The sequence below is a fragment of the Anolis carolinensis genome, chromosome 4 (assembly GCF_035594765.1).
Source record: "Anolis carolinensis isolate JA03-04 chromosome 4, rAnoCar3.1.pri, whole genome shotgun sequence".
NCBI classification, from domain to species: domain Eukaryota; kingdom Metazoa; phylum Chordata; class Lepidosauria; order Squamata; family Dactyloidae; genus Anolis; species Anolis carolinensis.
This window is the reverse complement of record NC_085844.1, coordinates 252,997,696-253,013,171: the sequence shown is the minus strand read 5'-3', so window position 1 is coordinate 253,013,171 and position 15,476 is coordinate 252,997,696. Positions and strand designations below refer to the sequence as shown.

At 43.7% G+C, this 15,476-nt stretch overlaps 1 protein-coding gene and 1 pseudogene across 2 annotated transcripts; one reads left to right on the top strand and one right to left on the bottom strand.

Annotated features, from left to right (window-relative positions):
- Positions 1-3,582: 3,582 nt before the first annotated feature.
- LOC103280501 (uncharacterized) lies at positions 3,583-8,286 on the bottom strand. Of its 2 annotated transcripts, none has more exons than XM_062979215.1 (2): positions 7,780-8,231; positions 3,583-3,766 (listed from the first exon to the last, which is right to left on the bottom strand). In XM_062979215.1, exons 1-2 carry the CDS (start codon positions 8,012-8,014, stop codon positions 3,726-3,728), a joined length of 276 nt encoding a protein of 91 aa, XP_062835285.1. In that variant the 5' UTR covers positions 8,015-8,231; the 3' UTR covers positions 3,583-3,725. The 2 variants fall into 2 exon arrangements, 1 of the variants encoding a protein (XP_062835285.1); XR_010005680.1 differs by lacking the exon at positions 3,583-3,766 and adding an exon at positions 4,823-4,959 and having other exon boundaries at positions 7,780-8,286.
- Positions 8,287-12,538: 4,252 nt separating this feature from the next.
- Positions 12,539-14,825, top strand: LOC134298571 (ADP-ribosylation factor-like protein 14; annotated as a pseudogene).
- The last annotated feature ends 651 nt before the right edge of the window (positions 14,826-15,476 follow it).

Genomic DNA, 15,476 nt, shown 5'->3' with positions numbered 1-15,476 from the left:
GTGCTCACCAATGCGTCGTCTTCATCATGGAAAGAAGTGACAAGTGGAGTGCCGCAGGGCTCCGTCCTGGGCCTGGTTCTGTTCAACATCTTTATTAACGACTTAGACGAAGGGTTAGAAGGCACGATCATCAAGTTTGCAGATGACACCAAACTGGGAGGGATAGCTAACACTCCAGAAGACAGGAGCAGAATTCAAAACGATCTTGACAGACTAGAGCAGGGGTCCCCAAACTAAGGCCCGGGGGCCGGATGCGGCCCTCCGAGGTCATTTACCTGGCCCCCGCCCTCAGTTTTATAATATAATATATTGTATATACATATAATTTTGATAATATTATAATGTAATATAATATAACACTAATACCACATAATAATATTAATTATGTATTCTATATTACATATAATATTACTAATAATATTACAGTATAGTGGTATAGTTCAGTATAGTAATATATAATGCTAATATTGTGCTATGCTAATAATATAATATATTGTATGTACATATAATTTGTAAGCCACTCTGAGTCCCCTTTGGGGTGAGAAGGGTGTGATACAAATGTAGTAAATAAATGTAGTAAATAAATAAATAATAAATAAATACATTTTAGACTTAGGCTCGCCCAAAGTCTGAAATGACTTGAAGGCACGCAGCAACAACAACAACAACCCTAATTAACTTGACTATCTCATTGGCCAGAAGCAGGACCACACTTCCCATTGAAATCCTGATAAATGTATGTTGGTTAAAATTGTTTTTATTTTTAAATAATGTATTGTTCTTTCATTGTTGTAGTAGTAGTTGTTTTTGCACTACAAATAAGACATGTGCAGTATGCATCGGAATTTGTTTTTATTTTATTTTCAAATGATAATCCGGCCCCTCAACAGTCTGAAGGATTGTGGACCGGCCCTTGGATTAAAAAGTTTGAGGACCCCTGGACTAGAGAGATGGGCCGAAACTAACAAAATGAAGTTCAACAGGGACAAATGCAAGATACTTCACTTCGGCAGAAAAAATGGAAATCAAAGATACAGAATGGGGGACGATGTCTGACTTGACAGCAGTGTGTGCGAAAACGACCTTGGAGTCCTCGTGGACAACAAGTTAAACATGAGCCAACAATGTGATGCGGCAGCTAAAAAAGCCAACGGGATTCTGTCCTGCATCAATAGGGGAATAGCGTCTAGATCCAGGGAAGTCCTGCTCCCCCTTATTCTATTCTGCCTTGGTCAGACCACACCTGGAATCACACTGTGTCCAATTCTGGGCACCACAGTTGAAGGGAGATGTTGACAAGCTGGAAAGCGTCCAGAGGAGGGAGACTGAAATGATCAAAGGTCTGGAGAACAAGCCCTATGAGGAGTGGCTTAAAAAGCTGGGCATGTTTAGCCTGCAGAAGAGAAGGCTGAGAGGAGACATGAGAGCCATGTACAAATACGTGAGGGGAAGTCCTAGGGAGGAGGGAGCAAGCTTGTTTTCTGCTGCCCTGCAGACTAGAACACGGAACAAGGGCTTCAAACTACAGGAAAGGAGATTCCACTGAACATCAGGAAGAACTTCCTCACTGTGAGAAGGGCTGTTTGGCAGGGGAACTCTCTGCCCCGGACTGTGGCGGAGGCTCCTTCTTTGGAGGCTTTTAAGCAGAGGCTGGATGGCCATCTGTCGGGGGTGCTTTGAATGCGATTTCCTGCTTCTTAGCGGGGGGTTGGACTGGATGGCCCATGAGGTCTCTTCCAACTCTACGATTCTATGATTCTATGATTCCTGAAAGGAAAGCGAATTCGCTTTGGTGAGCCATCCAAATTACTGCTCCAGAGCTGATTCCGCCTCAATGCAGGCCAAGGTCAACTTAACGTAAATGGATTCCAGCAGATTCCATTTACATTTTTGTATGCTCTGATTTTGCTCTTTAAATCCACACATGGCAAAAATGTATTTATTGATATTCGGCCACTCCAACGCTATATCCTGGTCACTGTATCTGGATTTATTGATGGAGTTTTTGTCATTAGGTTTTAAATCTTCATTAAATGATTATATGTTTTATGCATTTATGTTCATGTGGTATTATGTCCCAATTGCTGTATGTTTTTAATTTGTTGTATGTTTTTCTATTGTATTGGAAACCACCCTGAGTCCCTTGAGGAGATAGGGCGGTATATAAATAAAGTATTATTATTATTATTTTATTATGACACAGCAAACAAGATAGATATGCTGGATTTCATATCACAAAATCACAAGTTGAACACTTCCCAAGTGTCTAGGACTGTGTGATGTATTTTCGGATGATGTGTGCAGATCCCAGCTGGGTGGCCTTTTGCAGGTGATAGATCGTAATTTTGTCAATGTCTATTGTTTCCAAATGCCGGCTGAGATCTTTTGGCACGGCACCCAGTGTGCCCATCACCACCGGGACCACCTGCACTGGTTTCTGCCAGAGTCTTTGAAGTTCAATCTTGAGGTCCTGATAGCGGCCGAGTTTTTCCTGTCGTTTTTCGTCAATGCGACTGTCACCTGGGATGGCAACATCAATGATCCAAACCTTTTTCTTTTCCACAACTGTGATGTCTGGTGTGTTGTGTTCCAGAACTTTGTCAGTCTAGATCCGGAAGTCCCACAGTATCTTTGCGTGCTCATTCTCCAAGACTTTTGCAGGTTAGTGATCCCACCAGTTCTTTGCTGCTGGGAGGTGGTACTTGAGGCATAAGTTCCAATGAATCATTTGGGCCACATGGTTGTGCCTCTGTTTGTAGTCTGTCTGTGCGATTTTCTTATAGCAGCTGAGGATATGATCAATGGTTTCATTAGCTTCCTTGCACAGTCTGCATTTTGGGTGATTATTATTATTATTATTATTGTTATTATTATTATTATTATTATTTTAAAACGTTTCACTTAGACTTCTCAGAAGGGACTCCACAACACCTTCTGTGAAATTAAAACTTCTTGGCATGTCATCCTATCCTAAAAGAGTTGCTAAGAATTGATAACTGAGGAAATAGATTGAATATGAATGCTAAATAAACACACCAGATTAGTTCTTAACTCTTGTAATCTTTCATTTGCTCCCTGAATTGTGGAATTTATAATAGACTGAAATGGCTGTACTGCGCTCTCTTCAATGTTCTTCAATACAGTTCGGTTGTTATAAACCAGTTCGGCATTCCTGCATTCTAATCTGCAATGCATTATTATAACTCTTATGATGAATGAAAAAAAAGGAAAAGTAATTATATTCATGGTGTCACAATGACTGCAAACAATGTGTTTGTAATAATCTTCACATATTGCAATGGAAAATTCAGGGTGCTTATTAGTTTGGAAGTGGATTGTGACTATTCACAAGCATTCTGTCTGAAGGACTGATGAAATTTTGTATTGTGTTTATGTGTCTGATGTGTTTATGTGTCGGGTGAGAACGATGGGATACAAATGTATATAACAAATAAGTAAATAAACATGGCTTCGACCTGCATTAACCTATGTTACCAATGCCTTTGGATGGTTCCCATAAAATTATCTCTTAAAACTATTTTTTTAAAAATAACTCCAAAAAATAAGTCCAAACTCTTGAGGTGCAGATGATTGGTGCATTTATTGGCAAGGGAAGGATGGGTGTTAGCAAAGCAGACTTGGGATCCTCATCTATGGCAAGTAGGGACGATGCAGAGCAGGATTTGGACTTTTATGGAGCAGGAGAGATGGGCAGAGAGCTCTGGTCAGATATCTTCTGCATTCGCTATCCGTGGATCCAGGCCTCCTGTGAAAAGAAGAAGGAATCAGAGTCAGGAGGAGGAAAGAAGGTGGAGAGATACAACCTGTTTGCTATTTCTATCTTCCCAGAAGTGATGGAGATTTATCTGTTTCAACTGCCGTAGACTTTTTCCCTAACAAAATCCAGCTCTTAGCTCCACTCTCCCCTTCTTCCTTGGATTTAATTTGGTTAAAGGTAAAGATTTCCCTGACGTTAAGTCCAGTCGTACCCGACTCTGGGGGTTGGTGCTCATCTCCATTTCTAAGCTGAAGAGCCAGCATTGTCCGTAGACACCTCCAAGGTCATGTGGCCATAGGCATGACTACATGGAGCACTGTTACCTTCACACCGGAGCGGTACCTATTGATCTACTCACATTGGCATGTTTTTGAACTGCTAGTTTGGAAGGAGCTGGGGCTAACAGCGGGCGCTCACTCCGCTCCCCGGATTCGAACCTGGGACCTTTCGGTCTGCAAGTTCATCAGTTCAGTGCTTTAACACACTTCGCCACTGGGGCTCCTTTTAATTTGTTTACAGGTAAAGGCAAAGGTTTTCCCCTGATGTTACGTCCAGTCGTGACCGACTCTGGGGGTTGGTGCTCATCTCCATTTCTAAGCTGAAGAGCCGGCGTTGTCCGTAGACACCTCCACGGTCATGTGGCCAGCATGACTGCATGGAGCGCCATTACCTTCCCGCCGGAGCGGTACCTATGGATCTACTCACATTTGCATGTTTTCGAACTGCTAGGTTGGCAGGAGCTGGGGCTAACAGCGGGCGCTCATTCCACTCCCGGGATTTGAACCCGGGACCTTTTGGTCCGCAAGTTCAGCAGCTCAATGCTTTAACACACTGTGCCACCAGAGGCCCCATTTGGGTACAAGGCTGAAATCTGTGTAGAGTTAAGAATGCCTCTCAGTGAGCAGTAGTAATAGGTTAAGATAGTTGTAGGCATCCTCCCTCTATGTCTACCAACCACTTCACACACTGTGCAAGGGATCTGTGGGTATTTCTGTAAGACTGGACATGGGTCTCCTCCAGTGCAAGGGAATTGGACTCACCCTAGACAGGAGGACGGCACATCTGTCCACATCCCCACTTGCAACACTTCTCGCGTCCAGAACACTCGCGATCTGAGTGGCACTTGATATCACATGTTGTAATGGTGCCTGGAGGTGGAGTTGGGCATTTCCCAGGCTTTCCTGGAAAAGAGGGTGTGATGAGTGGATTGGATGAATTGTATGTTTGGGGTCTGGCTGGGGCCTATTACGGTCTATCAAGTCTGAAGACACCATCCTGAAAATGGAGCCAAGAAAACTGCATTATGGAGAACAAAATAGGTGAAGAATTTGATGAACTTTGGCATGAAAAGTTGCAACGAGAGAACCATTGACCTGAGAATTTTAGGTGCGAACAACATAATCAAAGACAGTAACCTTTTAAGTTAAAGAAGATAAACAACTTGTCTGTTCTAGAATTGATGTGGCTCCAGCAGGTTTGTGTCAGGATGCAAAAGCCCAGCATTCACCTAGCTGACCTGTTCACATCCTGCCAGAGCAATGGGGGAGGGAGATAGCCTTAATGATAAGAACCATTTGGTTAGGAGGATGGATTTATGGCCTGCTCTGGTTTTCAAGCATGGGAAGGAACTATTTGACAGAGAGGTGTGAAGGTGGAAAGGGGGGCTGTGGGGGAAGGAGTAGATTGATATACTGGTGGGTTGGCGGGAAAGAGTTAGTGCTAGCTTTGTGTTCATATTGGCAAGACGGATTTTAATAAAGCGTTTCCATGGAACTATCTGTGTGAGCCCTGCATTTTGTCCTATAGCTTCCAAGGACTGACAGTTTGAGATGAATGACAGATGTTATCTAAACATCTATAACCAAAGATGTTTAGATAACCAAATAATGGATAACCAAAAAAACTCAGCATGAGACCCTTTTCCTTTTCGACTAGGCGTCAGATCTACAGGGAAGCAATGTCTGTCCACCCGCCTCCTTCCTCCCAACAAGCCTGATTGACTGAATGGAGGAAGGATAGTGAGTATGAATGTTGAATGTATGGATCATGAATGAATTTTAGAGTAAATGTGGTGTTTTCCCATTTTGTCTGTATCTATATATATAAAAGGGTAATGACATTTCGGCCTAGGACAAAACAACAAAAATACACATCCCAGAAACCCCTCATCCATGCCTCTACGTTCATACAACAAAAAGCTCCAGCTACTCCAGAAAATGGCCAGGCTTTGAGACTACAAGGCTATTCACTGCTATTCCACCTGGCCAACAAAGGATTCCCATAAGCCACAGCAACGCGTGGCCGGGCAAAGCTAGTAATCAATATAAACGTAAAGGTTTCCCCTGACGTTAAGTCCAGTTGTGACTGACTCTGGGTGTTGGTGCTCATCTCTATTTCTAAGCCAAAGAGCCGGTGTTGTCCATAGACACCTCCAAGGTCACGTGGCCGGCATGACTGCATGGAGTGCCGTTACCTTCCCGTTAGAGTGGTACCTATTGATCTACTCACGTTTGCATGTTTTCGAACTGCTAGGTTGGCAGGAGCTGGGGCTAACAGCGGGCGCTCACTCCGCTCCCGGGATTTGAACCTGGGACCTTTCGGTCCGCAAGTTCAGCAGTTCAGCGCTTTAACACACTGTGCCACCAGGGGCCCCCATAATCAATATAGCTATTATAAAAAGTATTCTTGACAAGGGCAAAAAGAAAAGATGTGAGATATGCCATCCTAAAGTGCCAGATGGCTGCCCTTGTGCCTTCCAGTGCAACGACAGCCTGGCTTTGGGGCTCTCATCTCTGCTCTTCCCCTTCCCAGAAGATCTCTCATGTTGAGGTCGAATGAAGTTCTGAGGTTGCTTTGGCTTGACCTCAATTCTCCTGCATTCCGACTAAATTCCTATCAGAGGACTTTATCTTGCAAGGGACACAAACTGACATTGCAGCTGAACTATTGTTATAGTGTGATGCTGTTCGTGCCCCACTGCCGATTCCCATGATTTGCTCTTCCCTTGCTAATGACAGGTAAAATAGTTCCCATCCCACGGCATTCCCATCCCCAATTTTGGTGTAACGGGTCCCTTCCACTTCTATAACAGGAGGCCAGCAGCAATGTGAAATCAGGGAGTGGGATTCCCTTGCAAGAATCAAGAGGGGCTATTGCTGATGCCCAGGAGACAACAGTAGGAACAAGTAGTGGTCCACCTGAGATCTCTTGACTTGGGTCTCAAAGTACTCCTGGACCTCCATGATCCGTTATATCAACCATACTCTGGTCTGACCTCTACATGTGGATGGATCTGAAGGGCTGGACGAAGGAGGTATTCCCAGTGCATGCAAATATTTATTTATTTATTTATTTATTTATTTATTTACAGTACAGTAGAGTCTCACTTATCCAAGCTAAACGGGCCAGCAGAAGCTTGGATAAGCGAATATCTCGGATAATAAGGAGGGATTAAGGAAAAACCTATTAAACATCAAATTAGGTTATGATTTTACAAATTAACCACCAAAACATCATGTTGTACAACAAACTGACAGAAAAAGTAGTTCAATACGCAGTAATGTTATGTTGTAATTACTGTATTTACTAATTTAGCACCAAAATATCACGATATACTGAAAACATTGACTACAAAAATTGCTTGGATAATCCAGAAGCTTGGATAAGCGAGGCTTGGATAAGTGAGACTCTACTGTATTTATATTCCGCCCTTCTCACCCCGAAGGGGACTCAGGGAGGGTTACATTACACATATAAGGCAAACATTCAATGCCTTTAACATAGAACAAAGACAAGACAAACATAGGCTCCGAGCTGGCCTCAAACTCATGACCTCTTGGTCAGAGTGATTTGTTGCGCCTGGCTGCAGCTGGCTGGCTGCTCACCAGTCTGCGCCACAGCCCGGGCCTATTTGAACCAAGGTCTTATCTAGGGAGCCTTCCCCATCTGGAAATGGGGGAAGAGATCCCTTAGAAGGACATCTCTGGCCAGGTACCACTCACCTTTCCCATAGACAGCGGGAGTCAGGGCAGAGATGGCCAGGAGAGCAAGGAGGACGATGCAGCCAGTTGAGGTCTTCATGGCGAGGCAGCAGTGAGTGAAGCTCCAGCTCTGCGCACCTCCTTTATATCCCCTTCCAAGAGTAATTGGGCAACTGAACCCCTGGAATCTGAGCCGGAAGCAATGCACAGAATGCCTTGGGAAATGGCCTTGATACGAGATGTCAACAGGAGCCATGATGTTTTTTTCCAATGATCAACACAAGGAAGTAGGTCACTCTCACATGAACTGGGGAGATCACCTTCCAGTTTTTTTCCAGAAGTGAAATCAAAGTGCTGGAAGGAAGAGCAGAATTGCGCAAAGGACTGATGGGAAACAAGAAGAACCTGAACTGAAACCCCAACCACTCCTGCACTCAGAAGAAGGCCATGGGAAGTCCCTCTGGCACTGAGATGTCACCGTCTCAGCCATCAAGGGAAAGGCCAAGGGAAACTCCAGACAAGCAGCAGGAATAGCTGGGTGGAAATGGCCAGCAAGGATTCTGCAATGTCTGGGCCTGACATTTCTAAGATTCATAGAATCCTAGAGTTGGAAGAGCCCTCGTGGGCCATCCAGTCCAACCTCATTCTGCCAAGAAGCAGGAAAATTGCATTCAAAACACCCCCCGACAAATGGCCATCCAGCTCTGCTTCAAAACCTCCAAAGAAGGAGCCCTGACCACACTCCTTTTGGGGCAGAGAGAGAGTTCCACTGACAAACAGCTCCCTCTCACACAATCAGGAAGTTCTTCCTGATGTTCAGGTGGGATCTCCTTTCTTTCCTGTAGTTTGAAGCCATTGTTCCATTGTGTCTTAGTCTCCAGGGAAGCAGAAAACAAACTTGCTCCCTCCTCCTTACGACTTCCCCTCACATACTTATACATGGCTATCATGTCTCCTCTCCTCCTTCTCTTCTGCAGGCTAAACATGCCCAGCATGTTTAGCCTGCAGAAGCACAACCTACAAACTATCTACAGACCCACAAAAAATCCAACAAATGCTACAGTCAGCGAAGCACAAATGCTACGGTCAGAAGCACAACCTACAAACTATCTACAGACCCACAAAGAAAATCCAACAAATGCTACGGTCAGCGAAGGACAAGAGGGATCCTCTCTCTTCTGCAGGAGTCTACCGGATACCATGCAGCTGTGGACAAGGCTACAGAGGAACCACCAAACGCAGCATTGCCCAAACACGAGTCAAAGAACATGAAAGGCACTGCAGACTATTTCAACCAGAGAAATCAGCCATAGCAGAGCATTTGATGAACCAGCCTGGACACAGGATATTATTTGAAAACACAAAAATGCTGGACCATTCCAACAACTATCATGTCAGACTACACAGAGAAGCCATTGAAATCCACAAGCATGTGGACAACTTCAACAGAAAGGAAGAAACCATGAAAATGAACAAAATCTGGCTACCAGTATTACAAAACTCCAAAATCAAAACAGTAGATGGGAACCAACACTCTGAGGGCTTGACTGAACAAAGGATGCCCCCAGGCAAGAGACAAAACATTTCCAATGCTAATTAGGGTGATCAACTGAAACATTAATGCTGGCTCCCAGTGACAAAGGACTCTTGCCACACCCTGGACTCTACACAGATATATATTCTTTCCTTTCCTTACTTAGTTTCTCCATACCTCACAACCTCTGAGGATGCCTGCCATAGATGCGGGCGAAACGTCAGGAGAGAATACTTCTGGAACATGGCCACACAGCCCGAAAGACATACAACAACCCTATGCCCAGCTCTTTCGGCCGCTCCTCATAGGGCTTGTTCTCCAGACCCTTGATCCTTTGTGTCACCCTTCTCTGAACACATTTCAGCTTAGAGTCAACATCTCCCCTAAGTCGTGTTGCCCAGAATGGGACACCGTGTGATTCCAAGTGTGGTCTGACCAAGGCAGAAGAGAATACAGGGGGAACATGACTTCCCTGGATCTAGGCACAAGACTTCTATTGATGCAGGCCATAATCCCATTGGCTTTTTTAGCTGCCGCATCACATTGTTGACTCATGTTCCCCTTCCTCCCCACGAGGACTCCAATATCCTTTCTCCATGTCCTGCTGTGGAGCCAGGCATTGTCCCCCATTCTGTATCTTTGCATTTGTCCCTGTTGAAGTTCATTCTGTTGGTTTTGGCCAATCATCTTTGTGATCTGTTAAGATCATTTTGGATTCTGCTCTTGTCTTCTGGAGTATTGGCTCTCCCTCCCCATTTGATACTATCTGCAAACTTGGTGATCGTGCCTTCTAACCCTTAATGAAGATATCGAACAGAACCGGGCTCAGGATGGAAACGTGCTGATGGCACTCCACTCGTCGCTTCTTTCCAGATGAAGAGGAAGCATCGGTGAGCACCCTTTGGATTCATTCTCTTAACCAATTACAGATCCCTCTAACCGTAGTTTTGCCTAGCCCACATTTGACTAGTTTGCCAGAAGGTTGTGGGAGGCCTTGTTGAAGGAAGGCCTTCCTGAAATTCAGATACACTCCATCCACGGCGTTCCTTGCATCTATCCAGCTTGTAACTCTATCGAAAAAAGAATTCAGATGAGTCTTGCATGACTTATTTTTGATAAATCCATGTTGACTATTAGCAGGACCACATTTGTCCTCCTCCAATCTGCTTGGACTTCTCCTGTTCTCCAAGAACTCTCAAAGATGATGGCCAGTGGTTCAGAAATGACTTCCGCTGGAAGAGAAGGAAAGAAAGACACTGAGACGATAGAGTATAAATAAAGCATTAAGTATAGTATAGTAAATGTAATGGTTTTCCCCTGACATTAAGTCTAGTCATGTCCGACTCTGAAGGTTGGTGCTCATCTCCATTTCTAAGCTGAAGAGCTGGTGTCATCCTCCTAGGTCAATGATGGGCAACCTTTTGCGCTTGGTGTGTCAAAATTCACCAAAAAACCTAGCATGACTTGGGTGAGGTGTCACTTTGAGAAAAAAACCATAATTTCACAATATGTATAGTTTAAATAACAAAAATATATAATTGCAATATATAACTGTATTCAATAAATCAAAAACTATTTACTACCATTATTTCCATGTACAACAATCTATGATACCTCTTGCAGTTTCCACGCTGATTTCTCTCTATTCTAGTTTCAATGTAGTCATGAATAATGAATAATATAATAATAATATAATGGTAATAATATGATAATATACTACAATAATAATAGAATAATAATAGAATGATATAATATATATATAAATGTAATATGCATAATTCCCATGGAGTAAACAACAAAACCACTGGACCAAATCACACCAAATTTGGCCACAAAAGACAAAGTCATCCAATCAATCTGCATGCGGCAGCGTGTCAGCAAAAATGGCTAGGCGTGTCAGTGCTGACACGCATGTCATAGGTTGGCCATCACTGTCCTAGGTCATGTGGCATGACTGCATGGAGTGCCGTTACCTTCCCGCCAGAGTGGTACCTATTGATCTACTCACATTTGCATGTTTTCGAACTTCTCGGTTGGCAGAAGCTGGGGCTAACAGAGGGAGCTCACCCTGCTCCCCAGATTCAAACTGCCGACCTTTCAGTCAGCAAGTTCGGCATCTCAGAAGTTTAACCCACTGCACCATTGGAGGGAGTTTAATCTCATTTCTAGGACAATCTGGAGTGAAGGTGTATGGAGTCTTTGCTAGAAATCCACAAAAATAAATTCATGGACCTTGCCAGAGATATCGACCCTTCAAGAATTGCTCCTTTGCTGGTCTAAAGAGAGGGCAGAGGGCAGAAAGACCCCCGTATTAGGAGCTGACATCCTTCTCTGAGAAACATAGGCGTCCTATCTCACAACAGCTTGATTCAACACAATCCCAAGTGCCTTTTGTGACTTAAGAAGCCATGTGTGACCCGGATCCGGGCCATCTGAAGGACTGTGGTTTCTCTTATGAGAGCCCAGTGGGTTCAGCCTCAGATATGGAATAGATCTAAACATGAAAATGGTTCAAAATATTGGCATTATATTTGAAACATTCTTTTCTAAGTATACCCCTTGAAGGCCAAGGAAGTAGGTCACTATGGAAAGGAGACTATGGAAATAATATCCACCCATCGCTTCCCAGAAGTGTCCTCCACCTGCCTTTTGCAGACAAGTGAAAACATGCCCTGCCATTAAGCATGAAAACAGTTGCACTCCAGTTACATGCAGTCTTGGATGGTACACACTTCCTTGAACCATTTAAAACCAACTTCAGAGTAGGATACAAAGTTGAGATGGCTATGGTCGCCTTAGTGGATGATCTCTGTCTGAGCACTGACAAGGGGAGAGCGTTGCTGTTGGTGCTTCTAGGTCTCTCAGTGGCTTTTGATACCATTGACCATGGTCTCCTTCTGGAGCACCTGTGGGTTCAGGAATTGAAGGAATTATGTTGCAGTGGGTTCAGCTGTCCCCCTCAGGCTGGTTCCAGATGGTGGTGCTTGGGGATGGCTGCTCCTCAAAAAAGGAGCTGTTGCATGGCATCATCCCACAAGAGGACATTCTGTCCCCAGTGCGCTTTAATATTTACATGACACCACTACCAAGTCACAGAACAAATACATAAATGCTCCTGTCCTTGTTACATACAACAAGCTGTTCTTTCTTTGTTTGCCATCCTTCATCAGAGAGACACAGAAAGCAAGCACATTGCTGCACAGACAAACATCTTAACGAAAAAGAAACTATGGTCTTGCAGAGAGAATGGGCCTCATACATTCTAAGCAGTTTAAAGGCAAACAAGCCCATGTTCTAATGCTAGGGAAATCCTCCCTCTTGTACAAGTTCAAATTCAGAGATGCCTTCTTAACTTCACCAACCATCGACTTAACGTGGAGATGATTGAAACAACAGCAGGGATTGCCTGAACAGTCTGGGATGTTGGAGGCCAGCACAAGATGAGGACTGTTTGAGAGGACTGTTTGGAAAACGCGGATTATCAGGTCTATGTTGTGGACCAGGGGTCCCCAAACTAAGGCCCAGAGGCCGGATGTGGCCCATCGAAGCCATTAATCCGGCCCCCACCACACAAGGGCATAAGGGGGTTGGGCCAAATGACCCCAGGGGTCTCTTCTTCTCTTACAACCCTTATTATTATTATTATTATTATTATTATTATTATTATTATTATTATTATTATTGACACAACGATGTTGTATGATACAGCAAACAAGATAGACATGCTGGATTTCGTTTCACAAAACCACAAGTCGAACACTTCCCAAGTGTCTAGGACTGTGTGATGTATTTTCGGATGATGCGTGCAGATCCCAGCAGGGTGGCCTTTTGCAGTTGGCAGATCGTAATTTTGTCAATGTCTATTGTTTCCAAATGCCGGCTGAGATCTTTTGGCACGGCGCCCAATGTGCCCATCACCACCGGGACCACCTGCACTGGTTTCTGCCAGAGTCTTTGAAGTTCAATCTTGAGGTCCTGATAGCGGCTGAGTTTTTCCTGTTGTTTTTCATCAATGCGACTGTCACCTGGGATGGCGACATCAATGATCCAAACCTTTTTCCTTTCCACAACTGTGATGTCTGGTGTGTTGTGTTCCAGAACTTTGTCAGTCTGGATTCGGAAGTCCCACAGTATCTTTGCGTGTTCATTTTCCACGACCTTTGCTGGTTTGTGATCCCACCAGTTCTTTGCTGCTGGCAGGTGGTACTTGAGGCATAAGTTCCAATGGATCATTTGGGCCACACAGTTGTGCCTCTGTTTGTAGTCTGTCTGCGCAATTTTCTTACAGCAGCTGAGGAGATGATCAATGGTTTCGTCAGCTTCCTTGCACAGTCTGCATTTTGGGTCATCAGCTGATTTTTCAATCTTGGCCTTAATTGCATTTGTTCTGATGGCTTGCTCCTGGGCTGCAAGGATTATTATTATTATTATTATTATTATTATTATTATTATTATTATTATTAATATTAAGGCTGGGTGGCCATCTCTCAGGGGTGCTTTGCATCTGCTTTTAGTACACAGAGGCAGAAGGGGGTTGGACTCAATGGCCCAAGAGGTCTCTTCCAACCCTCATTATTATTATTATTATTGTTATTATTATTATTATTATTATTATTATTATTATTATTATTATTATTATTAAACATTGAGGCTGGGTGGCCATCTGTCAGGGGTGCTTTGCTTGTGTTTTCAGTGCACAAAGGCAGAAGGGGATTGGACTCAATGGCCCAAAGGGTCTCTCCCAACCCTCTTTTTTATTATTATTATTATTATTATTATTATTATTATTATTATTATTATTATTATTAACATTGAGGCTGGGAGGCCAGCTGTCAGGGGTGCTTTGCTTGTGCTTTTGGTACACAAAAGCAAAAGGGGATTGGACTCAATGGCCCAAGGGGTCTCTTCCAACCCTCTTTATTATTGTTTTTATTGCTGCTGCTGCTGTTGTTGTTGTTGTTGTTGTTGTTATTGTTATTATTGCTCGGTGGCCAACTATAGTCCGGCCCTCCAACGGTCCGAAGGATTGTGAAGTGGCCTCCTGTTTAAAAAGTTTGGGGACCCCTGTTGTGGACAGTGCCAACACTCACTGTGGTATAACATGCAGATCAACAATGGTCTCTTCAGCCACCTACGGACACACCCCCAAGACCCCACAGATGGAGGACAATCATCCTTGAACTACGAGAGATCTCCTAAGTAAGTAAGTAAGTAAGCCAACAAACAGTGCTTGGAAGAGTCAAAGAAATAACTGGTGATTATTTTGAAGAACATCAAGATCAAGAACGTGGTCCTAGCCAACAAGCAGGATCTTTGTGGTGCTCTGGGGGCTGAGGAGACAACCAAAACACTTAACATGAACAAGTATTGTGCTGACCGAAACTGGTAAATACCATCCTGTTGTGGAATGACAAAGGAAGGCCTGTCTGACACATTCCAGAAAGTGATTTCCTTTGCAAAATTCTGCATGAAAGCCAAGCAAGAAGATTTTGCTATCTTCAGGCAATATGAACGCGTCCTAATCTAAGCAATGCATTGTTGGTCAGGTCAATATGCCAATTGATTAACCGAACATCTGATGCAACAATTCTGTAAAACAGAATTTATTTAATGTTGAAAGCTTTAATGGCCGGAATCACAGGGTTGTTGTGTGTTTACAGCCTGGAAAACACACAACAACCCAGAATGTATTTATTCCAGTTAATTGTTCTAATTCTTTTTCCATGATCCTTCAGAAACATCCTTTTGCTTAATCTGACTGTGGGTATTTTAAATTCTGAACCACAGTGCTGAATCAAGTATTGAATTAGGATGCTCTTGATTTTCCAAATATCTAGGAAACAATATGTAAATAATATGGTGAATGTACCAAAAGGAAAAAAAGGAGCTGTTATATGGCATCATCCCACAAGAGGACATTCTATTCCCAACGCTCTTTAAATTTACATGAAGTGTTGGAAGAGATCATCCGTAGGCATGGGGTGAGGTGAAATCTGTATGCTGATGACATCCAAATCTCTTTCTCCATGCCTTGAACAATAGTCCCAGCTAAGGATAACGTGCCTCCTCTGACTGATGCCTAAAGGAGGTCATGGGCTGGAAGAGGAAGGACACGGAACTGAATCTGGATAAGACAGAGATGCTTGTCACTAAGGGTCCTAACCCTTAAGGCGATGGAGGCATG